Source organism: Bos indicus, chromosome 18 (assembly GCF_029378745.1).
Source record: "Bos indicus isolate NIAB-ARS_2022 breed Sahiwal x Tharparkar chromosome 18, NIAB-ARS_B.indTharparkar_mat_pri_1.0, whole genome shotgun sequence".
Classification (NCBI taxonomy): Eukaryota; Metazoa; Chordata; class Mammalia; order Artiodactyla; family Bovidae; genus Bos; species Bos indicus.
In genome coordinates this window covers 36,657,765-36,685,515 of record NC_091777.1, presented here as the reverse complement: position 1 = coordinate 36,685,515, position 27,751 = coordinate 36,657,765, and the positions used below count along the sequence as shown (strand labels likewise).

At 42.8% G+C, this 27,751-nt stretch overlaps 1 protein-coding gene across 1 annotated transcript in view; it reads right to left on the bottom strand.

Moving 5' to 3' along the window:
* Window positions 1-983: 983 nt before the first annotated feature.
* Window positions 984-27,751, bottom strand: part of CDH1 (cadherin 1) — a 72,715-nt gene continuing 45,947 nt past the window's right edge. The window contains exons 3-16 of the mRNA XM_019979992.2: window positions 24,066-24,289; window positions 19,159-19,302; window positions 18,877-19,032; window positions 17,790-17,934; window positions 16,038-16,213; window positions 15,635-15,763; window positions 14,284-14,466; window positions 12,421-12,665; window positions 9,097-9,242; window positions 6,648-6,872; window positions 6,095-6,325; window positions 5,310-5,440; window positions 4,466-4,609; window positions 984-2,888 (exon numbers count right to left, since the gene is read on the bottom strand). Of these exons, the coding sequence (XP_019835551.2) occupies window positions 2,679-2,888; window positions 4,466-4,609; window positions 5,310-5,440; window positions 6,095-6,325; window positions 6,648-6,872; window positions 9,097-9,242; window positions 12,421-12,665; window positions 14,284-14,466; window positions 15,635-15,763; window positions 16,038-16,213; window positions 17,790-17,934; window positions 18,877-19,032; window positions 19,159-19,302; window positions 24,066-24,289 (2,489 nt within the window). The 3' untranslated portion in view covers window positions 984-2,678. The remainder of the gene's footprint in view (window positions 2,889-4,465; window positions 4,610-5,309; window positions 5,441-6,094; window positions 6,326-6,647; window positions 6,873-9,096; window positions 9,243-12,420; window positions 12,666-14,283; window positions 14,467-15,634; window positions 15,764-16,037; window positions 16,214-17,789; window positions 17,935-18,876; window positions 19,033-19,158; window positions 19,303-24,065; window positions 24,290-27,751) is intronic.

The window sequence follows — 27,751 nt, the reverse complement described above, 5'->3', positions numbered from 1 at the left end:
ATGTTTCTGAGGGCAAGACTAGCATGCCTGCCTCTCCTTTCATTGAAAGTCAGTAACCTCGCCTACCATGGTCACAACCGGCTCCAACACCTGGCTCTAACACCCTCTCTGTGAGACTGCTCCCAAGAGGCTGTCCTGCTTCTCTTTGAGATCCCTTAAGTTAGCCTGACGTCATGACTGATGACTGCTCTTCAGTACTTAGCTGCTGAAAGCCTTAGGAAATGGGATGTGTTCCATATGCAAGACCATGCCACTGGGGGAAGAAATGGTTCGTTTAATTCTCTCCTCAGTGAGTCAGGCCCCTTCCTAGTCACTCCCATTTCTCTGGACTCCAGCCCTATGCCATCAGCCATTTCCTACTCTCAAAGGTAACAGAATCATTTTCACGAGGCTATCTTGGGGAATCAAAGTGATACTGTTTGTCCTCAAGTATTTAGCTATGTCTGCCACAGAAGGCATGCTTAATAAATTGCACCTGGATCTTCATCTCTTCCTTAAATAAAACCTACTAAAACATCTTTAAATTGGAAACTACATTTTTCAAAAAATATTTATTTGCCTGCACCAGGTCTTAGTTGTGGCAGATGGAATCTTTAGTTGCAGCATGTGGGATCTAGTTTCCTGACCAGGGATGAAACTCAAGCCTCCTGCATTGGCAGCACAGAGTGTTAGCCACTGGACTGCCAGGGAAGCCCCAGCCTTGCTTCTTTCTATCCCTCCGTGCAACCCACAGTAGCTTCCCCCTGACAAAGAGATTTTATTGGTTTCACCACATGCCACATCACATACCGCATGGATGGATATCCTTCAAATAAATTGACCTTAGAAACACAGTTTCCCCTTCCCCCTATTCAGTCCCAACAGAATGACACGAAGTTCAGGAATAGACATTTTAATATGAAGCTTCTCTCTCCATGTTTTGAATGAGCTTACCTACCATTTGTCTGACCTGGAATTTTGCAATCAAATAAAAGAAGTTTGACAATGGTGTAACAAAATTCTTTAATAAAATTTATAAAAAACAAATAATAATTTTTGCAGCTTGAATTGCTTTCCTTTTCCACTCCCAAAGAAAATATAAAATTATCGGCACCCACACACATATTACACTCAAAACTATAGTGACATTCTCTACGTAGAACTACATTAGAGTTTAAATTGCTGAAAAATCAAGACAATTCTAAGAAGTGGTTGAGAGATGTTCCTCTTCTTCTAAAAACAGTTGATAGGTAGGGAAGTAATTTAGATAAAATTCTTGTCTATGGTTGTCAAAAGTTTCTTAAAAGATGCATTTCAACTAAAAGAAGATCCAAATCAATGTACTCCCTACCCTCACCTTCCTTTGCTAACACCCTTTCAGCGAGTGTTTTCTTCCTCTGCAAAGGAAAAACAAATTGGATTTGAAAAATATTCTCAAGTTTCATAGCTGAAATTTGGGGCAAATGTGTCCAGACCAGCTAGCATTCTCTATAAATATCAACAAAAGCAGGCTTGGGGATTCTGTGCTTTGGGTCCAAGGATCCTGGCAAGAAACACATGTTGAGATTCCTCTAGTTCAGAATTTCCAGGGGGTGGAGGTAGAGCCACCTCAACTGTCTTCAGCCTCAGCTGGCTCAATTGCCAGGCTTAGTGGCAACTGCCCCTGCCATCTCGAAGCCCATTTTTCACATTTGCCCTCTGCTGTGCCCTCTTGCCAGCTTCTGTCTTTGGCTACAGCACTTTAGGCACTATTCTAAGTCCTGGAATATATCACTCTTTTGTTTTAGCGATAAATAAACATTAGAAGTCTAGTAGTGGGACTTCCCCGGTGGTCCAGTGGTTAAGAATCCTCAATTCCCCTGTTAAGGGACGCAGGCCTAATCCTTAGTCAGGGAACTAAGATTCCCCATGTCCTGCAGTGCGGTCAAAAAAAAAAAGTTCAGTGGCACCTGAAACTCACCACCTTTTCTGGCCCAGCCTCCCTATTTAGAATCAAAGTACCTTGTAATGACATTCACATGACCAACACCCTTACTCAGAACAAGTTAACTGGATAGATGCCCATTACAAGTTACATACTCAGAAGATAAAAATGAAAAACCGTTAAGCTGTTAAGGTCTTAAGAGTACACAATACCCACACAGTACATGGCCAGCCTAAGACATAATCCTCTTTCCCTAAAAGGGCCCAATAATGTCTGCATCAGAGAAATGTAATAAAATTCAGAAGGAGTAAGAGTGGATCTCAGAACACAGGACATCAGTGCCGTGACGGGAGGAACAAAAGCACACAATTTACATATATATATATATATACACACACACAGTAGGGAAATTGACCCCTCCCCTTCCTTTTAAAAATGAGACAACGCCCTTAAGGAAATCTGTAAGTTCCTAGCAGAAACTTCTGAGACTGAAACTATTCTTTTGAAGTATTAAAATTTAGGAGTCTTTTGGACATCATCACCATGTCAACAATGATGAAAGGAAAAAGATTATTCAAGGAATAAGTCTAAATCGTTCTAGTACACAGATTAGATCTATGAAGTGGAAATCAGGACTATGCTATCACTGATCAGTCTCTTCTCCAGAAACGTATCCCAAGTGAAGGGAGCTGGCAAACAACCAGGAGTATGTTTCCCGCATTTTCCATCACACGAGTGTAGGGACCCATCTCTCTTCCCATCAGTCTTGAGTCCCTTAGTCATCCTCGCCGCCTCCATACATGTCCGCCAGCTTCTTGAAGCGATTGCCCCATTCATTCAGGTAGTCATAGTCCTGGTCTTGGTCTGACTCTGAGGAGTTCAGGGAGCTCAGAGTAGCAGCTTCGGAACCACTTCCTTCATAATCAAACACCAGCAGAGAGTCATAGGGTGGGGCAGTGGGGTCACTATCAGCTGCCTTCAGGTTCTACAGAAGGAAGACAATAGGATCTTTTATTGAGAGGAATTGCACACCTGTCATCTTAAGCAAAATACCTTCTCTTGGTGAATAAAGCAAAATGCACACAACACACAACAATGCAACCATCCTGCAGAAACACCAACAAAGTAAACTTAATACAGACTGGAACAGAAGATGGTCATTATATATTTCTAATGAAAGGAAAAAGTCTGTAGTAGAATGTTAAAAGTGGTAAGTGATATGTAGTCAGGGGAGATGAGCACCAGCCAATCCAAATGGACAGACTAAAAACAGTCATTCCAGGATAGTCTTGTGTGCGTGCTAAGTCGCTTCAGTTGTGTCCGACTCTTTGTGACCCACTGGGTTCCTCTGTTCATGAGATTCTCTGTCCATAGGATTTACATTCTTTTCTTTATATATATTTTCATAATTTATATTTTTAAAATAGCAAACATTTTACTTTTGTAATTAAGAAACAGCTACAAGCACAAATAAACATAAATGGAGGAAAAGACCTGATCCAGATGTATCTAAAGGGATGGTTTAAACTGGCCCTTCCTGTTCTCAGTTTTCTCTAAGACCCAGTGCTAGAATGGATCTGGCTTGGTCCTGTCCAACACAGCTGTGCTTTTAGAGTCCCTGGTGATGACAACTCCCCTAGAAAGCTAAAAGCCATGAAGTCTCACTGAAGGCCAGTGGACCATCAGACCAGCCCTGAAAATCATTCCAGTGACCGAGTAAGTAATCAGGTAACATAGTTTAAGGAAACAGATCCCACTGGACTATTATTTTCCCTGGTTCTTTGCTTAATCCCACCATTTCTTCCTCATCCTACCTGAAGCTAATTAAAAGTCCTGACCAATAACCTAAAGGATGAATTTCTTTCTTGCCTAACAGTTTGCTAGAAAGATTTTGGTCCTCTGCTCCGCTCTTCCTACTTCTTGAATGGAAAACAGGCCCAAGGCCTGGAAGCGTGGCAGCCATCTTGTGATCAGGAGGCAACAAGCATGAGAACAAGGATCTACATGCTTAGATCATGCAGCAGGAAGATGGAAAAAGCTGATGCTCCAGCCTAGACTACTTACCTCAGTCTTCTATTTGCACAAGGTATCGTATCTATTTAAGCTTCTGGTATTTATAGCTGAATGCATTTCTGACATATACAGAATGGAAGCTATTTTTGTGGCCCTCAAGTAGCCTTGAAATTACACATTTAATATTACATCCCAGTGCAATGCAGGGAAAGAGACCCATTAGTGAAACCAAACTGAATCTACTTTGAATCTCTTTTTCCTTCCTAATTCTATTAAATCTTTTCAAACAAGTCTCAGTTTTTCAGTATAGACTTTGCAAATTTCCAAACACTAATTCAAAGTGCTTTTAGTTCTGAAATTTAGATGAGGCACAAATTAAAAAAAAAAAAATAGGTGGGGAAGAGGAGGTAGCTCAGGGATCATACAAGACGAAAACATGGTAAAGGAAAGAACCTAAAGACTTTTTCTCACTTTTGACGCAATTGCTTCTCTCCAAATTTACAGAAAAGCTTGTTGTGCCTTGACTTTTGACTGTGCTTGCTTACTTACTTCATCAATAAAGTTTCCAATTTCATCAGGATTGGCAGGGCGGGGTCGGTACTGGGGCACACTCATGAGGGTTGGTGCCACGTCATTGCGAGTCACTTCAGGCCGAGCATCCAGGCCCCTATGTAACTGGCTCAAGTCAAAGTCCTTTAGAGAAAAAGTAAAAACAGGGTAAAGAGTAAAATAGAAACAGTCATAAACACAGGGTCATATATGGTTTACATATTATAGTACTGGATGAGGCCTTAAGTGTCAGCTGTATGATATCTACAACCATGTACCAATGTAATCTGAAATAGCAGTTTGTTTGTTTGTTTGTTTTCCTGAAATGGTAGTTCTCAACCTATGAATCTCCAAAAAAGCACTGGAAGGAGATATAACATAAAAGCCTTGTGAGGAACACTTGTGGGAAGAGATGGAGATTGTTTTAAGAACTTTTCAAAGGATACGATTATTAGATTATTATTCAACAAATATTCACTCCTTTCCCACCGTATCCTCTGTGAAAAGAACAGAAATCTATTTATGTGGGGCTTTATCCTTTGACTTGCTTTGACCAATGGAACATTAAAACATGTGACAGAGGCAAAGGCTTTAAGTGTACTTTTCCGGGACAAAGAAGGCAGGAATTACTTGGAACCTATCTGAGTGCAGGAACAAAATAAATGTTAACAATGTTTATTAATGATGTTGGTTAATGACAACATCTGTTTTCTTGGGTAAGGTCTTTAAAAAAAATACACAAAGTGACGTGGAACTATTTTACATATCTGCCTTCTTCTAATCATTGCTTCCTCCAAATAAAGAGATTGCCATTAAGCTTTGTGCCATGGTTTTCAACACCCACCTGATCTTCTTCTCCACCTCCTTCTTCATCATAGTAATACACATTGTCCCGGGTGTCATCTTCTGGGGGCAGTAAGGGCTCTTTGACCACCCTTCTCCTCCGAACAAGTAGCAGAAGCAGCAAAATAAGGACTGGAGTAGGGAAGAGAGAGATGAGAGCCACAAATCAGCAAGGATGTAAGCAGCAGCCAGCACAGACTGGATAGACGGCTGTTAGGCAACTTACATGTCTTCACAGCCCTCAAGTTAATATATGCAGCACAACACAGTAGACAAGTACACGTGACCTCAAGTGTGGTCTTTAATTGGACCTTAAACCCATCAGCCATTTCTCAAAATCTGGGGCAAAGTACTCTGGGAGCAGAAATGGTCCAAGTAAAGGCCTTGCAGCAGGAGCAAATTGGTGTGATTAAGGAAAGGCCAGGTCAGCGGAGGGACCTCTTGTGGACCTCTGGGGAGACTGTGGCTTTGATTCTGAGTTAGAGCTGTTGATGGTTTGCGACAAGGGCTGTATCAGCCTCAAGGTTTCTGATACATACATATTATTATTATTCAGTTATTGGGGTGGGGCACAGTCTATAAAATCACATAGCACACAATGAAAAAACATTAAAAAATTTAAAAATTAAAAATAAATGACAGCAAAAAAATTACTTGGCATATGCTTTATCTTAAGATAAGCTTTAAAATCTATTAATTAATTTTCAAGGTTTTCATCTGATCTTGGGTTATATACAGTTAACATTGTAGAAGCAAAAGGCTGGAACACTCGCCAGCAGTACTTACTCAGAAAAGCAAGGATGCCTCCGAGGATCCCCAGGATGGCGGGAACTTGCAATCCTGCTTCAACAAAGGCCGTGGACTTCCTGCAGTTGCTGACGATCCCATCACAGTCACACACGTGCACATCAAGTGTGGTCACCTGGTCTTTGTTCTGGTTGTCTATGAGCTTGAGATTGATTTTGTGGTCACCCAGCTCTAAGGTTTTCTTTGGCTTCAAAATCAGAGACTCACGTTCTGGAGGAAGCAACAAAAATGAGGGGATTGGAAGAGAAAAAGTTCATTCCAGACTAAACTGATTAAGGAACTAGAGACATTCCAAAACCAAGTGAAGATGACAACTATTTGAGCTGCAGCTTAATAGGCAGCATGTCACAGACTAAGATGCGAGAAACACAAAAGGACCTTTGGTTCAATGTCACAAATGTAGAAGGGACCAGGAAACATACCTTAAAAGGAGTGACAAGTGGATACTGAGAAGCGAAATTCAGAAGGGCAGGGGAGGGGAAGCAGAGGGTCAGAGCAAAGTTTCCAAAATAAGAAAGGCTCTGGTGCCCACCTTGGTCATTGTACTCAATGGTCCAATTGACACTCGCCCCATGTGTCAGTTCTGCTGTAAAGGGGGAGGTGTTCGGAGGGAGATCAGGATCATTGATGTTGATGATATGAGGCTCAGGATTCCTCTGGCAGAAGTCCATGGTCCGGGGTTCTGGTACGGGGCCATTGTCATTCACATCATCGAGGAACAAGAGCAGGGTGCCTGTCCCAGTGGCAGGTGGAGAACCTAGTACAGAGGAAATGTCACAGCTCAGGACGACCAATGAATCCCTACTGCCTCCCATCAGACCGAATCCAAATCTTGTTCTGGCTCTTCAGGGCTACAGGACCAAACCCCAAGCTCCCCTCCAGAGCCGCCCCTCCTGCCGGTCCCCAGCCACCCTCAACTCCTGGATGGGCAGACCTCTGACTTGCTTATTCCTCACTTTGATAACAGTTACTCAAGTTATTTCTCACACCAAGGACTCCCTCTGTCTTCATACATAACTTTATTCATCCATTAAATTTATCCTCTCTATGCCAGGGTGGGAGGTGGGTAGGGAAGGGAAGGAATGAGATGAGCTTGGGATTAGCGGAAGCAAACTATTACATATAGGATGGGTACACAACAAGGTCCTATAGTATAGCACAGGGAGCTGTATTCAGTATCCTATGGCGAATCATAATGGAAAAGAATATGAAAAAGAATATATATGTATATAACTAAGTCACTCTGCTGTACAGAAGAAATTAATACATTATAAGTCAACTATACTTCAATGAAACTTAAAAAATATATATTTTAAACCACTCTAAAAATTCCTCATCACAGGACTTCCCCAGGAGGTCCAGTGGCAAAGAATCTGTGCTCCTGATGCAGGGTTCACGGGTTCAATCCCTGGTCAGGGAACTAGATCCCACATGCCACAATTAAAAAGCTGCATGCCACCAGGAAGATTGAAGAGCCTACATGCAGAAACTAAGACCTGATGCAGCCAAATAAATAAAGAAAAAAAAAAATCCTCATCGCCCTCTATTCATTCACCCTCTCTGAACTTCCAAGGCTCTTAGGGTCATTATCACAGAGTTGAACCTTTTAAAATCACTGCAAATCAATTTTCAAGCAAAATTTGGAGATTTGTACATATTTCTGTTTGTATTTCTTTCACATCCTGACATAGCACTTGGTAATACAAAGGAAGGTCCTCAAGGAATCATAGGGAAAAAAAGCCCAGAGGAATATATCTCAAATCCATAAATATTTATACCTGGGTGGCTGTAGTGATTTTTTTAACCTCTTCAAAAAATTGTGAATTAAAGAAATTTACCATTTTAACCATTTTTAAAATGTACAGTTCAATAGTGTTGGTATAATCACATGCTGTGAAACAGCTCTCCATAACTTTCTCACAAAACTGAATTCTGTACCCACTAAACAATTTCTCGTTTCCCGTTCCAGTTCCTGGGAACCACCATTCTACTTTGTCTCTATGAATCTGACCACATTAAAATCTCATCTACGTGGAATCACACAGTATTTGTCATTTTGTGACTGGTTTATTTCACTAAGCACAATGTCCTTTGGGGAGAGAGAGGGAAAGAGACTTAACCAGAGGAACTAGCAGTTCTCTTTAACAGTAATTCCGCTTCTGAATATCTATCTGAGGGAAACACTTGCCCCCAGAGGCATGTACAAGGATGTTTACTATCATTCACAGAAATAATGGAGAACTGGAAACAATCCTGGTGTTTTTTAATGTGTGAACGGTTAAATTATGCTATATCTGCATAGGGCTTCCCTGGTAGCTCAGCTGGTAAAGAATCATCCGCGTAACATTTTACTGAAAAGAGGCAGATCTACAATGTGCCTAGATAGATCTCTGCGTCTTCAAGGCATATGTTCAAGGGAAAAAAATTAAACACGCATATGATAATAGTTTGTTTTGTAATAAAAACAAAAATAGGCTATAAATCAGACAGTAGTTTTATAATAAACCATATTTCCATATGTATATAAATGTATTCGAATACACAGAGTCTGGAAGGAGCCACACTTCACTAATGGTGATGATAATATAAAGAAATGGCAGTCCTGACAGAGCATAGAATAGGTTAGCAGGCACTCTTCCAAACACTTCTACATAAATTTAAGCTAGATAGGGTATTATCATTTTGTCGGATAAAAGAAGTAAGAGACATAAAAATTAGGTAAGAAGTTCAAGTTCACACAGGTATTAAGCTTTGGTGCTAGGATCTAAGCCCAGGCCGTCTGGCTCCTATGGGGTTACAGAGCGAGTGGTAAAAAGGAACTTCTGCTTGACCTAAATTCGTGCACTTTGGACAATTATTTTGAGAATGCTTTAAGAATGAAAGAAAAAGAAAGAACTCATGCCTCCAAAAGGACAGGGGCAAGGAGGTAAGCTATTTAGGAGCGGGAGATGGCAAACCCTCGATGGTAGGGGCATCCTCACCATTGTCAGTGGCTATAATGAGGGCCGTGTACGTGCTGTTCTTCACATGATCGACATCCTCTCTGTCCAACTCAGCCCGAGTGGAAATGGCACCCGTTTCTGGATTAATCTCCAGCCAGTTGGCAGTGTCCCTCCAAATCCGATACCTGGAAAGACACAAGCTCTGGTTTAGAACAGGAACAGCAAACAGCAGATGGCTGAAGAAGGTGAAGGTTCCTCTTTGTTGATATATACTTTGCTTCCCTATTTCATTAAAAAACAAAAAAATCACATCTATAGAAATTCTACCAGAAAGGTTTGAGGACCATCCACATACCCTTCATCCAGATTCACCCATTGTCAGTATTTTGCCATATACATAAGTGGATGCACATATAGACATAAATTCTTGTTTTGCTAAACCATTTGAGAATAAGTTGCAGACACCATGTTCCTTTACTGATGAATACTTCAGTTTGTTTCCTCCTAATAACAGAGGGATTCTCTTATATAACTATAATTTGATTTTCAATTTCAGGAAACATCACTTCATACATGGTACATATTCAAACGGTCAGCTTCCTCAGAACTGTCCTTCACAGCATCCCCACTCACCCCTGCCCCATTTAGAATCTAATCCAGGATCGGACACAGCATTTAAATGTCAGATTTCTTTCTTTTCTTTATAAACAGTTTGCGGCCATGTTTTTCGTTTTGTTTTTAATTTATTTACTTGGCTGCTCCAGGTCTTAGCTGTGGCACTCGGGGTCTTTTGTTGCGGTGCCTGGACTCTCTAGTTGCTGTGTGCAGGCTCATTAGTTGTGGCACTTGGGCTTAGCTGCTCTGCATGTGCCAAGTAGGATCTTAGTTCCCCAACCAGGAATTGAACCCATGTTTCCTGCATTGAAAGGCTGATACTTAACCACTGGACCACCAAGGAAGTCCCAGACATCAGATTTCTTTAGTTTCTCTCAGACCAGCCCCCAAAGGGTACAGTAGTTCTCAACTGGTCACAATATGGCACCCAGCATCTCTGCCATGAGCATTTGGAGATCTGTGTTGATACAGTGACTTGGAGATGTGTTGCACTATTGGCATTTAATGGGAAGTGCCAGGGAGGGTAAAGTTCCTTCTGGTCCTACACAGTCAAAAATAAATAAATAAATAAAAACACCAAGAAAATCTTGTTAAGCAGCATCCTATTAGGAATACCAGAATCAGAAGAAACATAAGCACGAGAAACAGATACACTGCCCAGTTACCTGTCGAGGTCATGGAAAGGCTCAGAAAGGGAAATAAAGACACTGAAGGAGGAAAGGGTCCTAGATAATTGTGGACTTATCCTCAGGACCTAAGAAGTGCACAGCAATGAACTACATATACAGAGTGGTCTTTATTCCAGGGGTAAGGGTCTCTGCAAACATTATTAAGACTTGATCCTTTAACTTCCCCCAAATAGATGCTTTGAACATCTGTTTCGCTACCACAAGCTAAAATATTAACATAGCCTGGAAAACATAGAATCCCAGGCTTTATTTCCAAAACAAAAATCCTATAATATCACGTCACTAACACATCTAGCAAAAATAATAAGTACTTAATAATGTCTGTTGTATGTGCAAGTTTCTCTATTTGCCTCAAGGATGTTTTTTATAGTTGGATTGTTTGACTCTGTCTTCAAACACATTACAGTTGGTTGATTTGTCTCTTAATTAATATCCTTAATCTATGGAAGATTAAGACCTTTGCCTTTTTGTCATTATTTGTGAAGAAACCCAGTCATTGGACATAGAGCTCCCATATTCTGTATTTGACTGACTTCTTCCTTGTGGCATTTAATTTGTTCATTCTCTGCATTGCATCTAAATCAGATCCTAAGGCTTGATTAGATTCTGTTTCAGCCTTTCTTGTCTCTCTCAAATATTTATCACATTGAATGGCACATTGTATTGGGCTCTCCTTGCTTTTTCAGTAGATGTTGACATCTATCAGGAGGTTTGGATGATCCCAGCTGAGTTCCTCCATTAAAAACTTCTCATTATCCTCAATCCCATTGCTTCTAGCAGCTGTGAGGATCACTACCTGGAACCTTCACCCGGTCCATCCTGTACCATGCACACGCACAGTGTAAAGGTATTTATGAGTCATTCCAATCAGGGTGCCAGGATGACCTCACTTCCCAGGATAACCTCAAAAATTGAGGTTGCACTTAAACTCTTTTTGTTCCATTTACATATAATAAGTTACAGGCAATGATACTAGAATACAAACACCCCTCCCCTAAACATGAATATGCTCAGTTAATCACTAAGCCTGACTCTACTCTGGATTTGCATAACTTTTTCTTAGTAGTTCAGAGCATTCTGACAGTTTCCTCTAAAGTAAATATTAGCTGATAGGAGTCTCTCTCTGAGAAGAGGAAGTGGGCATACTGATCAAGATCTTTGTTATCCCTGGAAAACATGCCCTTACTAACAAGACCCAGACGTGCCATGCTTGGATTTGTGCTGATAGTCTTCCCTTTGTGCTTCCACCATTGTCACACTGGAGCACCAAGCATGCAGTCAGACCCAGCCCTCAAAAGAAGAACGTTCTTTTTCATGCATGGCCACAAGGGCATTGTTGTAGGCGGATTTGTCTGTGTGTTTTCAGCATCTGTGGCTGTGATTTACATTACAGAGGTATCTTCCAAGTTAGAGGGAAAAAAGAAACAGTAAGCTACTTTCAACACGGTGCCATGTATATAAATTAAAACCACATTCCTATCATACTTTGAGAGAGAAGCACAGTAAATCTACAATGGCTGACTATGGAGGAAAGAAAAGGTGTGGGAAATGGGGGCAAAAGGCAGGGAAAAAAAAAAAAAGCCAGGGACTTCCTTGGTGGTTCAGTGGTTAAGAATCTGCCTTCCAATGCAAGTGACACAGTTCGATCCCTGGTTGGGGAACTAAGATCCCACATGCTGTGGGGCAACTAAGTCCATGCACCCCAACTAGAGAAGCCCACACAACGCAGTGAAAGATTCCACATATGGTGTATATGTATCACTGAGTCCTTCACTGTTCACCTGAAACTATCACAACCTTGTTAATCAGCTATAGCCCGATACAAAATAAAAAGTTAAAAAAAAAAAAAGAGATTCCACATGTGCAACAAAGATCCTGTGTGCTGCGACTAAGACCTGAGGCAGCCAAATAAATATTCAATAAATAAGCAAGCAAGTCAAACAAGATAAAGGTCTTACACAGACCAACAATGATAAAATGTCATGAACAAAATAGTTTATACACATACATACGCACACACCCAGTTGCTCCACGTCTATGGAAAGCCCCTCACACTTACGTGATCTTCTGTTCCATAAATGTGTCTGGCTCCCGGGCAGTATAGGATGTGATCTCCAGGCCCACGCCAAAGTCCTCGGGCACTTCCACTCTCTTTTGAGGAGGCACAAAGATGGGGGCTTCATTCACATCTATCACATCCACAGTGACGGTGGCTGTGGAAGTGGGGAGAGTGACTTCAAAGGGGGCCACATTTGTCACTGCCACGTACAGGATGTACTGCTGCTTGGCCTCAAAATCCAAGCCCTAAAGAACAGAAAAACCAAGTTAAATCCTTTTTGGTTAGCAATATATCAGTGGTTCTGAAATCTGGCTGTAGTAAGAATTAACTTGAGGGACTTCCCTGCTGATTTAATGGCAGAGGCTCTGAGCTCCCAGTGCAGGGAGCCTGGGTTCAATCTCTGATTAGGGAATGAGATCCCACATGCCACAACTAAGACCCAGAACAGCCAAATAAATAAAAAAATTTTATAAAGGAAAAGAATTAACTTGAGAACTTTTTTTTGGCCATGCAGCTTGTGGGATATTAGTTCTCCCATCAGGGACTGAACCTAGACCCTTGGCAGTGAGAGCACAGAATCCTAAGCACTGGACTGCCGAGAAATTCCCTTGAGAACTTTTAAAGAAAACAGATGCCTGGGTCCTAACCCTAGAGCCAGTGAATAGGAATCTCTGAGGCTGGGGTCTGGACGCTGGTATTTTTAAAAAGCTCCCAATGACTAATATGCAACCAATTCACGGTGAGGTCCCCAGGAAAAGAATAAAGATGAATTACATGAAATCTCAAGTGGGAAGCCTCTGTTAATAAACATAGCCCACCGAGTCATTTATTAACCCAAGACTAGTAAGAATGTTCACATCCTAGGCTGACAAGCTGTTTGTGTGGCAGCGGATAGATAGACAATGCTGCCTGGCCATCTCTTTAAACCCAGTAAGTTTAGTGGCAAAAATACGAAGTTCAGAATCAGTCAGCAGCAAGCTCAAATCCTGCGAGGACATTTCCTAGCTGTGTGATTTCAGCAATTTAACCTCAGGGTCTGTTTCCACACACATAAACATGTAGGAAAAGAAACTATCTCACAGAGGCACTGTAAGGAATAAACTGGAACTTTTATGAAGGACCTTGTACATGAAAGGAACTCAATACTACCTTCTTTCTTTTTTTGACAGAATAACATGAGAAATCCTTGACATCAAATCTTTAGTGGGAGAAAAGACTACATACTAAGTGATTCAGAAATGAAGCACCCCCTCACTTGCTCAAGGGGAGGTCTGGGGCTAATCTTGGGATTCGCTAACTTTTTGACTAACTTCAAGAAAGAAATCACTCAGCTTCTTAGGGTTTGAGTTTCCTAGACGTTTTTCACAGGCATATCTGTCCCACTTCTAAAGTCATCTGGCAAAATAGCAGTAACCATAAACCATTTTTCTTCTCATCAGCAAAACAGTTGGGGGAGATGGGCAAATGTTTCAGAGAAAGAGTGTATTAAAAGAGACGGATATGTATGGCTAAGTCTCTTCACTGTTCACCTGTAGCTACCACAATACTGTTTATCGGCTATACCCCAATACAAAATATACAGCTTTTAAAACCTGTATTTTTAAAAATGGTATTTCCTGGTAGTCCAGTGAGTCCTAGGCTCTCACTGCCAAGGGCCCAGGTTCAATCCCCGATCAGGGAACTAAAATCCCACAAGTCATGAGGTGTGGGCCAAAAAAAAAAAAAAAATGGTCCACTGGCAACTGGGAGAGCCATCTACCCCCACTCCACCCAGGCCACACCAGGCTACACTGGAGAAGGCATCAGGGACAAGGGTCATTGGCAGGGTGGTCAATTTCTGCATCTTGCAGGAACCATACAAACCTTAGCTGTTTTCAGAGTGCCTTCATTGGTGACTGGGTCTGTGACGACGATAAATTGCTTCTCGTTATCATTTAATACTGTGTAAACAGCCTCCCATGCCGGGGTGTTGGGGTCGTCGGCATCAGTCACTGTGAGTGTGGTGATGGCCACATTAGCCTCGTTCTCAGGCACCGACCCCACGTACTGAGGAGCAAAGGAAAAGATGGGTCACTTAGGATGTACTCAGACCCAGCAGTGGAGCCAGAACTCAGGGGTCTAAAGGAGTCCTTTCTTGAGCCCAAACTTTGAGAAGAGTCTGGGAGAAGTGCCCACTCTACAAGCACGATCCTTATTTCCTGTCAGTGGAGCAGCCGGCACTTAGGCGCCCTGTGGGTACCTGAAAGAGCCAAGGCCTTGCCTGTCCACACCCCTCAGCACACTCTGGCCCAGTTGCTGACACTGTCGTTTATCCCCTACTCCCCTCTGCTCCCATTGCTCTCAGTGGTACCAGTAATTTTCATAGAAGTCTGGCCATTATAACCTCCTGCCCTTTGATAACATCCCACTGCACTTAGGATACATCCTGAAGTTCTAGATTCATTTCACAAGGTTCTGTAAGAGGCAGTTTCATTTGGCTCACTACACTATTTTTCAGTTCTTGCTATGCAGCAAGCTTTCTCTTGATTTGGGGCATCAAACTGTCTGTCCGAAGCTTCTCTTAAACTCATAAAACCTAGGCTAGAGTGGCAGACACTGCTGTCTACTGAATATCCATTCTCCTCTTCTTCCCTAACATTAATACATGGTTGATGGCAGCAACATGCCCAGATAAAATACTGTATTTCCAGTGTTCTTTTGCAGACAGCAGTAGCTAATGAGAGATAAAGGAAATTTATGGGATGGGTCTTCACAGAAATAAAACTTGACTTCTTCAGGTTCTCAGTACCTTCTTCTTGACTGCATTTACTAAAATTACATACAATAATTAGTTGTCTAATGTCTCCCTAGCTAGACTCTTAAGCTCCATGAGAACAGAATTATTGTCTGCTGTGTTTGTGATAATATGCCCAGTGTCTAAGACAGTGCCTGGTATAAACCCAGAGGATATTTATTCAACAGATAAAACCTGGTAAGATCTGCTACCAAGATGCCCAATATAAGGACATGGATTCAGGAGGTGCATTTTGCAACTCAGAAACATAGGCCAACAGGCATCAGGCTGAGGATGACAGACAACTGGCACCTCGACCCGCTTGCTCTTTAGCCTGAAGTTGACTCGTCTGGGAAAAGTTACCTAAGGGTTCACCCCTGAGATACTGGGAAACAACCAAGGACCTTTCTTTGGAGACTGTCTAAGAAGGGGCAGGGTTACCGTGGTTGGGTTGAATCTGGGAGCATTATCATTGGTGTCCAAGACTGTGATCACGGCCGTTGCAGTTGTGCTCAAGCCTTCGCCATTAAGGTCTGCTGCTTGGACCATCAGGGTGTATGTGGGAAAACTCTGCAGAGATCAAACACAGCTGAGTCAGGACCCACAGCTACATCAGGTCCCACCCAGCTCCCAGCAGAGAAACAGATTACTTTTTCATCTGCTTAAATGCCAATAACTCCACCGGCCTGTCTGGCCTCAAATCTCCAGACAAACACTGAGATGCAAAGCTCAGACCATCACCATGCTAAATGCTGACCAGCCTTGGCAGAGTTTTGCATCATCCAGGAAATCGGGTTAATGTGTATTTGCCCTCCACACCCTCTGGATCCTCCTGAGCCCTGACCTCACGGTCCAGCCCGGTGGTGAGCACACTGATGACGCCTGTTTCCTTGTTGATGGTGAACATTTTGTTGTGCGGCAGCATGGGATCTTGGGCTAGGATTTTGTAACCGATGGCAGCGTTGTAGGTGTTCACCTCGTCATCTATATCTGTGGCCGTGACCTGCATCACAGAGGTTCCTGGAAGCAAAGAAGATTCGTTTCCAAAATTCTGACCAAAGTGCTAGTGGAGGAAAAAAGCATTCTACCAAATGAATTAATGGTGTTCCCAGAACCCAGCTGGTTCAACTGAAACATTTTAGTTCAACTGAAACATTTTTGCTCTGTCTCATACACTAAATGAATAGTGCTTAAGAGAGGAAAAATCCCAGAAATTTCCACAATTCGCTTCTTAGCCACATTTCCACCTGAGAGAATGGTCATCTGAGATCACTGCCTTCAAGGTGAAAGGAAATATTTATAACATTCGTGACAAAGCACTAGTTACCAGGATACTGAAATAACTCTAAGAATCAATAGGCAGGGAATTCCCTAGTTGTCCAGTGGTTAGGATTCTGTGCTCTCACTGCCAAGGGCCTAGGTTGAATCTCTGGTTGGGGAAGTAAAAATCCCCAAACCAAACAGTGGGGTGGGGAAGGGTGACAGAAGGTGGGGAGAAGGAGAGAATCAATAGACGAAAGACAAAAAGCCCAAGAGAAAAAAAAAAGGGCAAAAGACTTGAACATATAAGTTGTAAAGAAACCCAAATGGTCAGCAAACATACGATGCTTCTTTATCCCATTAATAATTATAGAAATGCCATTTTACATTACATTGAGATATAATCACATACTCAACTGGCCAAAAAGAAGTCTTACAATTCCATGGCGTATATTGCTAGTAGGAGTGTAAATTGGTTCAACCACCTTAGAAAACTGTTTGTCACCGTGTAGAAAAGTAAGCAAAACAAGGTGTTACCCAGTGTTTAGTACACACATCAGAAAAGATGAATGAAAATAAGGGAATAATTATCACAAAAGTCAGGGTGAAAGTTGTTCAGTTATGTCCGACTCTTTGTGACCCCATGGACTGTACAGTCTATGGAATTCTCCAGGCCAGAATACTAGAGTGGGTAGCCTTTCCCTTCTCCAAGGGATCTTCCCAACACAGGTCTCCCGCATTGCAGGCGGATTCTTTACCAGCTGAGTCACAAGGGAAGCCCATGAAAGTCAGGGTAGTGGCTGCCTTCAGGGGATAGAGAGAAAAATGTGATCAGGAAGGGACTGTACAGGGGCCATAAACTACTAACAAGATCTGTTAACTTTTCTTGGCTGCACAGCATGGGGAATCTTTAGTTCCCCAATCAAAGTTTGAACTCACACTCCCTGCATTGGAAGTGTGGAGTCTAAACCACTGGACCACCAGGGAGGTCCCCAAGGATCTATTTCTTAATCAGGGAAGGTTATTCTTAAACTGCTCTATATTTGTTTATTTAGCTGCCCCAAGTCTTAGCTGTGACATGTGAGATCTCTGGAGTATGGAATCTTAGCCACTGGACCACCAGGGAAGCCCAAACTGCTCCTTTCTTAAGCTGGGCTTGAACATTTTCTACATGTTTCTGTCAGGAGGATATTTTACACACACACTATCTTCCAAAGAAGTTCTGCGCCTATGAAAGGCCTGACCCGAAATGCCAGCCCCAACACTTGGGGAAGGGGGCAGTCCAAAGAATCTAAATTGTCTTGGTGGGTGTTGAGTTCCTCATGGCTGGACACACCTGGAAGAGCGCCTTCCAGGACAGACCCCTTGAAGACCTCCTGGGTGAACTGGGGCTTGTTGTCATTCTGGTCGGTCACGGTGATCACAATCTCCATAGGCTCTTCAATGGCTTGTCCATTTGAAGACACGGCATGAGAGAAGAGCTGCAAGAGCCAAGTGAGGGTTACGCGGGAAGAGGACGTAGGAGAAGTGGTCCGATCAGAGCAGCGTGGGCTCCACTGGACCCCACTCTCTTCCACTCAAGTAAGGACTCCCCAGCACAGAACTTAACCCACACATGTGCTGCTGCTTCAGTGAGGTCATGGCACTGGTTAAGACCATGACATGGGAAGACCCATGGGCTGAAGAACACCAGGTCAAAGGCCCCATTGCCCACATGGGGGCTGAGGACCAGGGCTAGGAGATAAAGGTGGAAACCTGAGACTCTCCGACTTACTCCAAGCAGTGTCAGATCTGCTCTGGACACTTGAGTTTAAGGTTTCCCCAAGACCTTTCTGCATTTGGCATCAAGGCAGTACCTCCCAACTTCCCTGCTCTCAAGACCCAGAAATGATTTTTGTTCTCCAACATCATCACCAGCCTCTGCCTTTGTGTCGTCATTGTTGTTTAGTAGCTAAATTGTGTCTGACTCTTTGCGACCCTGTGGACTGTAGTCTGCCAGGTTCCTCTATCCATGGGATTTCCCAGACAAGAATACTGGAGTGGGTTGTCATTTCCTCCGCCAGGGGATCTTCCTGACCCAGAGACTGAACCTACGTCTCCTACATCAGCAGGCGGATTCTTTACCACTGAGCCAGCAGGGAAGCCCGTCTGCCTTTATGTCAGGGACTTTTAATCCCAAGAATAGGTTGACATCTTGGGTCTAAGATCATGTCTGATACCTCGAGACTCTCTCCAACTTTATTCCTAACAAAAACAGCCCCTAGTTTTTCCCAGGTTCTCCTGTTATTTCTCCTTATTGACAGGTCTAGACAAGTCAAGCTCTTCAAACGTCCAGAGCATCTGATCTACGACCAACATGAGTTGACCAAAATATTTTGGAAACATGTAACCCCATCATTAACAAGCTTCTAAGAGACACTCACAATGTACTTGGCAATCTGTTCTCTATCCAGAGGCTGTGTCACTTTTAACCATCCTGTTTCTCTTTCAATAATAAAAACACCGACAGGGGGTGTATCAGCTCCTTGGCCAGTGATGCTGTAGAAAACTTGGGTTTCTTTCTCCTTGTTAGATTTTATCTGGAGACAAAGCAGAGAGAGATGAATGAGCAAGAAAGGATCCTGACATTGGTTGTTTCCCCTTTCTCTCCTAGGTCCTTCTCGGCCAAATTCCCTCCCAGAGAAATAGGGAACTTCCTTCTGTACCTGGACCAGCGACTTAGGAAACGGGCCTTTCTCATTTTCTGGGCAGCTGATAGGAGGAATAACCCAGTCTCTCTTCTGTCTCCTGAGACCATGGTGGGGACCAGGAAATGTGAGCACTTCCGTCTGGGTTCCAGAGGGAGAGTCCTGAAAGGAAAGAAGTTGAGGAACAAAATGGGATCATTTAGGCGAGATGATACAGGCTGAACAGTTCAAACTACCCAATAAGAATCTCCAGTCTTCTGAGAGAAGGACATGGTTTCCATTTAGTAACAAACGAAACAGCCAAAACAAAACCCAATGAACCCTTTACCATATCACCAAGCTGGTTTCCTCTTTGGATCTTTCCTGGTGTCCAGAGTTCAGGCAATCATGCATACAAGGTTACAGGGTTTGAGGGTTTGACATTACATTATGAATTATATCAAGTCCACATTTCACACCCGTGTTGTTTTGGGGTTCTTTTTTGGTTTTTGGCTGCATAGCATGCAGGATCTTAGTTCCCTGACCAGGAATTAAACCCTCACCCTCTGCAGTAGAAGCACAGAGTCTTAACCTCTGGACCACCAGAGAAGTCCCAACATTTGTCATTTTTAAAGGACATTATGCCCCCAATGACTTAATATCAGAGCTTATGCAACAATTTGATATCCCAGTGTTTTATATTTTTCCTCTTATATTTTTCCTAGGGATACAGGTCTCCAAAGTGGAGTTAGCCTACAGAATAAGTTTTAGGAACTGATACTAAGGATTACTTTGTGATCAATACTAATCCCTTAATCTCACCGTGTTATTCTATTGGTTTGGTTGCCATTTGCTCTAACAAAAGTTGTTGGGATGGGAACCAAAAACGTCCTTTGAGACTCATATTGAACGGTTTTCACGTGCGATAAAGATAGCTTTTTATGCACACACAGCGAAATGAGATAGCTGAAGATGGAAGGAAAGATCTTCCGAATTGTTTAAGTTAAAGTGATTGGCAATAACACAGTAAAGGCTCCAGAGGACAATTCCATCTGCCATCTCCCACACTGTCACTCATGCCTGTCTATGACGTGTGTGTCAAACCTTATTTCTTACCTTTAAAAATGTGATTCAAAATGCACAGGACAGACATGAAACATGACCAGATAGCATCACAAAATCCTTCTCATTCTTTTGTACTAGTCACTCACACACTCCTTAACACATACACACACACGCTCTGCATTCATCTTCTAGAGAAGCAGTCCCACCCTGGCCACGGGCAGGCTGTGGAGCCAGGCTGACTGGCTTTGCATCCTCACAGTGACACCTTGGGCTAGATTATTTAACTTCTGTGTCCTACATTTTCCTAATCTCTAAAATGAGGATTATATCAGTACCTGCCTCACAGGGTCCTTGAAAAGTGAAAAGTGAAAGTCACTCGTGTCCGACTCTGTGATTCCATGGACTGTAGTCTGTCTCTCTCCTCTGTCCATGGAATTCTCTAGGCTGCCATTTCCTTCTCCAGGGGATCTTCCCAAACTGGGGATCAAACCCAGGTCTCCTGCATTGCAGGTGGATTCTTTACCAGCTGAGCCACAAGGGAAGCCCTATAGGGTCCTTAGAAGGATTAAATGTGATACCAGTGTTGCAATAAAGCACTTAGGATAGTGTCTGAGGAATTCCCTGGTGGTCTAGTGGTCAAGAATCTGCTTGTCAAGGCAGAAGACACAGGTTCAATTCGTGGTCCAGGAAGATTTCACATACCGTGGGGCAACTAAGCCCATACCCCACAACTAATGAAGCCCAAGAGCCTAAATCCCATGCTCCATAACAAGAGAAGCCACTGCAGTGAGATACCCCTGCTCCTTCAACGAGAGAAAGCCTGCAAGCAGCAAATGAAAACCCAGTGCAGCAAAAAAAAAAAAAAAAAAGAATAGTGCTCGAAACAGTAAGTGCTCGACAAATGCTAACAAAGATGATGGTTGGACTGGTTGGAAAACAGAGTTATAGTTTTAATGAAATGGAATTTGAGGTATGACCTGAACACAGGAACAAATATTAAACTGATTCTCGATACTGCATCTTAAGCCTAAAAATGACCATTTTGCACAGCCGTGGTGAACAAACAGATCTTGATGTATGAATGCAAATTCATTTGCCATACTGAAGAGGAAGGCAAAGTGCATACTTTGCTGACATCAAGATTACAGAACATTTTCAGAGAATGATAATAAATAATGATGAACACTATGCTGGCAAAACATAACATTAACATCTTTATGTGTGAAATTATTTTTTTTTTTTTTAAGATATTTATTCATTTATTTAGCTGTGTCATGCAGCTTGCAGGATCTTAGTTCCATGACCAGGGATTGAACCTGGGATCTTGCCAACCCAGAATCCTAATGATAGGCCACAAGGGAACTCTCATCCTGTGTGAAATTAAAGGGAATCATGTTTAAGCATAAACAAACTGAATATAGGATCCATCCCTCAGGAAAAAAGGATACCAGACCAGAAAACTTATCCAACCTAAGAGAAAGAACTAGAAAGTTAGATCGATTTATAGTCTTCCCCCAGCTTTCTTGAGGTATAACTGATAAAATAAAAAACTGTTTCTATTTAATAGAAAACATCATGTGATGTTTTGATATAAATATATAGGATCTATTCTTATATGAATGAAAAGAGAGGTAAGATTGTCACCCCTTCCAATGTAGGGCCACCTGGAACCACAAGAGTGCTTTGAACTGGAGACAAACCAAAGGCATCCTCAAACCAGTTGTGGCAGACTTGCCACCTTACCATCCAGGCTTCCCTGGTGGCTCAGATGGTAAAGAATCCACCTGCAATGTGGGAGACCTGGGTTCAATGCCTGGGTTGGGAAGATCCCCTGGAGAAGGTAATGGCTACCCACTCCAGTATTCTTGCCTGAAGAATTCCATGGACAGAGGAGTCTGGCAGGTTACAGTCCATAGGGTCACAAAAAGTCAGACACAACTGGCAGATTTTCACTTTCACTCAATATCTGTTCTTTTTTAAAAACAAAAACTTCTTTCCCTTTCTCCCACGCTTTCTCTTGAGATTATATATATATATAATCCAACAATGTACCCAAGTAAAACTACACTTCCTGTACTACACCTGCTGCTAGGTGTGACCATGAAGCCACATTCTGACTAATGAGATATAAGAAGAAATACTGCTTCAAAATTCCACAAAGTCTTCTTTAAAATGTGGACAGCTAAGTGATACATTTTGGGGCTTCATCCCGTTCAACTTCCTACTGTCCAGAGGAAAGATGTGATGACTGGAGCTCCAGCAGCCATCTTGGACCACGAGGTATCATTGAGGACAGAAGCCATATATGTGCTAAGGATGACAGAATAAAAAAGAAAGAAAGAACCTAGCTTCCTGATGACTGCAAGAGTGTCAATAATGATCACAAGTTACAACTGAATTGCCTAAACTTGAAAGACAAATACTGTTTTACATAAACCACTGCAATGTGTGCTTTTCTATAACATGTATTTGAAGGCAGATGGCAAAGGTGGAGAAGTAAAGTTGAAAGACCAACTTTGTTTCCATCTTTGGCTCACAAGAGGCCTCCATGCACCACTATCTAGCAAGAACTTACCAGACAGGACTAACATGAATGATGGTATCAGTTGGAGACCTGAGTCAGGAAGCTATGTTAATTTAGTTCTACTAAGTTCCCCATTTTTCTGGTCTGTCCAATTACACCAGAGAGAAAAAAAAAAAAAAAAAAAGATCTCCCAGGAGTATTAAATTCCTAGAATCTCAGCAGTCTTCAGGGAGAAAAACTAGAGCCAGCCTGAATGGCTTTGGCACTTACAATACTTCTACACTCCCAGGATACAACTACAATAGCCCCCTAGAGAGACGTTCAATAGGAAACACCATGGGAGCAGTTTAGAAACTGGCAAAGGCATCCGGCTTTGGGTAACAATTTCAGAAACATTCTTGCCAAGAACCTGGGCAGACTTATATCCTTTTCTCTGTGGCCAATCCACCCATCTGTCCACTCTGGGCTCCTGGCATGTGCCAGACTCAAGGGCCAGGCATTGCAAATTCAGTGGGGAAGGAGCTCGTGGAGATTGCAATCCAATCAGGCCAAAGATTCATAGTGATTCCTCCCGTTCTTTGCCAAGACCCTCCCCACTAGAGACACGAAGAGCAAAATGACCAGAAAACTGACTTTGTGTAAATTCTTCCTCCAGGTAGAGAATGAGCAGAAAAGTTAAAAATGACTGACTTACTTGTTGTATGCCTTCCATAGTTTCAGCATCTTACAAGTATTAATTTATGTAGTCAGTATCATCTCCATTTTACAGATAAATTCAAGCACAGACAGATTAAATAACTCCCCCATGGGACTTCCCGGTGGTCCGGCGGCTAAGACTCTGTGTTCCCAATACAGGGGGCCCAGGTCAGGGAACTAGGGAACTAGATCTCCCATGCTGCAACTGAGAGTTTGCATGCTGCATACAACTAAACATCTCAAGTGTCACAATTAAGACTTGGCACAGTCAATAAATAAATAATTTAAAAATAAGTACTCAATTCCAGACAGAATCCATGCCCTCACCCTTACTCTACACTATCTGCAGAAATAAGGTAGTATATCTTGCGATCAGCCTGACAACAACAAATCAATAGCAAGAATTAGTTCAGTTGGACCATGCAGCTATTTTGCATCCCGTCCCTCTACCCGCAGGGGGCATTGGCAGTGTCTGGAGGCAATTTTGGTTGTCACAGCTGGCAGTGTTACTAGCTTCTAGCAGTTAAGACCAGGGATGCTGCTAAATGTCATAGAGCGCAGAGGACATCCCCATAATCCCCATAGAAATTATCCAGCCCCAAATGTAAATTAAGCAGCAGACTAAAATAATAGTGAACTTCCAAGAAACACTCCAACTTACATGATGACTGTGGTGGTGGTGGTGGTGCGCTGATACCTCCAGTGTCACTTTGGTGGAGAGCTTCCTGTGGGTGGAGTCCCAGGCATGGACAAGAAAACTTAGCTCTGGACGATGAAGGTGTACAGGTCGTCTGACTGTAAGCACGCCATCTGTGTGCACTTTGAATCGGGTGTCATCAGAAACATAGACTGTCCTTGGTAGGCCAGCACATCCTTCAAAACTCACTGCAGGGCGTAAATGACAGTGATTAGAAAACTGGGGAGACGAAACGGCATTCCTTTTCTAGAAACTGAACTTCATTCACCCACTAAAAGTCTAACTCACACAAAACAGGCGCAAGGAAAACAAACCAGAGTCTGGTGACAAACGGCAAAGACGACAAAGTAGCAGGTGCCATCTTCACAAGCCCAGGGCGATTTAACTGTGGTGACTCTTTTCTCATCCACTTGGAGACTGAGAACGATAACCTGCCTAGAAAGTAACCTCCTTTTCAGTAACAAAAAAGGGCCTCTCCTTCAGATGACTCTTGATTACTTGAAAAATAACTGAGACAGAATACCTATTGAGTCCAAAAGTTACAGACTGAGGTACAATGAGATACTATGGATTAACGACATTTAAATAAACAGTGTAGGGACTTCCCTGGCAGTCCAGCAGTTAAACAATCTGACTTCCAATGCAGGGGATGCAGGTTCAATCCCTGGTTGGGAAACTAAGATCCCACATGCCGCAGGGTAACTAAGCCCACAGCTACTGAGCCCGCATGCCTCAACAAAGAGCCCATGCAGCCAAAATTAAAAATAAACAGATAAATAAGCAAACAGTTTACATTTCAATAAACAGTGGCAGATAATAAGAGGAAGCCAGCAGGACATAATGGTTAAGAGTAAGGGCTTGGGCAAATTTTTTAACCTCAGTCTCTTCATCGGGCTTCCCTGTGCCTTAGCTGGTAAAGAATGCACCTGCAGTGCGGGACACGTGGGTTTGGTTCCTGGGTTGAGAAGGTCCCCTGGAGAAGGTAACGGCTAACCACTCAAGTATTCTGACCTGGAGAATTCCATGGACAGAGGAACCTGGCAGACTACAGTCCAAGGGGTCGCAAAGAGTCAGACGCGATTGAGTGACTTTCACTTTCTTTTCTTCATCTTCAAAATGAGGATAATCATAGTGCTCACTCTTCAAACATGGTCTTATTTACTGTCAAGGGCAGGGCTCAGGTCCCAGCTCTGTTTATTAGCTCTGAGACCTTGGGCACATCACTGAATCTCTCGGTGCTCCAGTTTACCCATCTGTAGAATGAAGGTATTTGACAACAACTACTTCCTAGGATTGTTTTAAGATACACAGAACAGTGCTTGGCACATACTAGACACTTCATTTATTCAGTATTCCACAAAAGACATTGATAATGGCAGATATTCATTTAGAACTGATTATATGCTTATTTTCTGAGGCCTTGAGAGGTAATGCCTTCTTGCAATCTGAGACCACCCAGTGGAGAAGCTGTCAGGGAGACAGTGAAGTCACTGTCAGGGGAGACAGTGAAGATTTCACAGGAAAATCTTCAACCTGATCATACAGTGCAGTGAGACAAATGCAAAAGACAGAAGACTACTTGGATGAGGGAACTTAGGATCAGTGGCTTAGAGACAAAGCTACTTAAAACTTTACAGTCATTAAAGTATTAAAACTTAAAAAGTATTAATACCCAATGCTGGAGAAGCTGTGGTGAAAAGTGTCTGCATTACACATCAGAGTCCCAAAGGACTCATTTAACAAGTTTCCATCAAATAATTTGTCAGACATTGTGCTGGGCAGTAAGGACAAAATTGTGAACAGACAGGCAAGGCACCTGCTTCCATTGAGCTTATACTATATTGTGAAAGAGATGGACACATAACAAAACTGAATCTCAGGTAGTGACAAATGCTAGACATAAAGGAATTTAAAAAGAGGATAATATAAGAGTGATGGGGTGGGGGAAGAGTGATGGAGAAGAAGTATGGGGAGTGTATAACTTTTACTGGATGGTGAAAGCTGGCCTCTCTGAAGTTGTAGGTGTCTGAGCTGAGACCTGAAGGAGTCAGCCTTATAGAGATCTTGGCTCAAGAGCCTTCCAGGCAGAAGGAACAGTCGATGAAATTTCCTTCAGGGAAACTCAAATCGGTCTATTCTCCCTTTCAAATAATTATCTCTCATTCCTCCAGTGCAATTCTTAGTTTTTCCAAGAGATCTTTTATTTTAAAAAAGTTCTGTTCTTTTGCCTATTTTACATGACTAAACTAAGCACAGCATAGACACTTCTACATGGACATGGATCAGGTCTCTGCCAGAAAGCCCTCAAGTTGGTTATGGTGTCTGGGCTGCAGTTTTCATTTGTTCCACTAGGGGCCACCATTGCCAACTTTTCTGGCCCAACAGCCCCACCCTTGCTAGAGAAAATAAGACCTTGGTCGCTAAGAGTCGGATACAACTGAGTGACTTCACTTTCACTTTTTACTTTCATGCATTGGAGAAGGAAATGGCAGCCTACTCCAGTATTCTTGCCTGGAGAATCCCAGGGACAGAGGAGCCTAATGGGCTGCTGTCTATGGGGTCGCACAGAGTCAGACACGACTGAAGCGACGTAGCAGCAGCAGGGGGCAGAGGATAAGCACCACGATTATTCCCATTTTGTAGATGAAGAAACTGAGGCTCACAGAGGTTAAGACATTTGTTTGATCCCTATAACTAGTGAACAGCAGAGTTGGGATGGCCCTTAATATGAGTAACCTAGTCTCAATCACTCCTGAACCCTCCTTTGCCAGTTTGTTTAAAAAAAAAAAAATTAAAACCATGTCACATGCCTACCCTCACCTTTTAGTCTGGTTCTACAACTGATTTCCCAAGTTTGAAGGGGTTGGGGAGGGGTGAGCATGGCAAGGATTTTTTAAAATGACAGGAAGAGGTTGACAAGAACAGCCTCAGAGTCTGTGACTGGAATGATTATATAAACCCAGATTTTTTCACGTTCTTGCAGAGTGACCTTACACAAAATGCATAACCTCTCTGGGCTTCAGTTTTTTCTACTGGCACCTGAAGGATACCACTGACTGAGCCCACCTCTTCAGGGTTTTGTGAGATTAAACAAGACAGTGAATGTGCTCACAACGTTCTCCCACCCACACCCCAGCAGAAACAATGGGGCCACTGGGCTGTGTTTGGGGGGCTGGCCATATAATCAGGGAACAAGAGCCGCCCTCATTTTCCACACTGAATTCTGTTCCCCAGCTGGCCCAGACCTGGGCAGTGAGAGCTGGGACGAGCATGATTGGACTTGCCAAGAGTGGCAGCCTGAAAAAATGAAAATGGTTTTGCAAATAACTTAATGCAAGGCTCTTAACCTGCTGTGGGGCATCTTGGCTTAATGGTGGCTAAGCCCTGCCCTGTGAGAAGTGACATAAGTAGTGAACGCGCCACAGGCAGGCCCAACCTGAATTTCCAGGTGCTCATTAAGGCCCATTATCTTTCTGTGCAACCTGAGCCTCTGGGCCGATTAGCCAGAAATTACAGAAATGACTGAGGGGATCTCCAGTTCTGAGAAGGCTCTGGGAAGCTGGCTTCAACCCTGGCAAGGGCTGGACAGTGCCTCAGAGCCACAGGGCACACTAACGCCAGCATGTAGGGGAAACAAGACTGGCAAACTG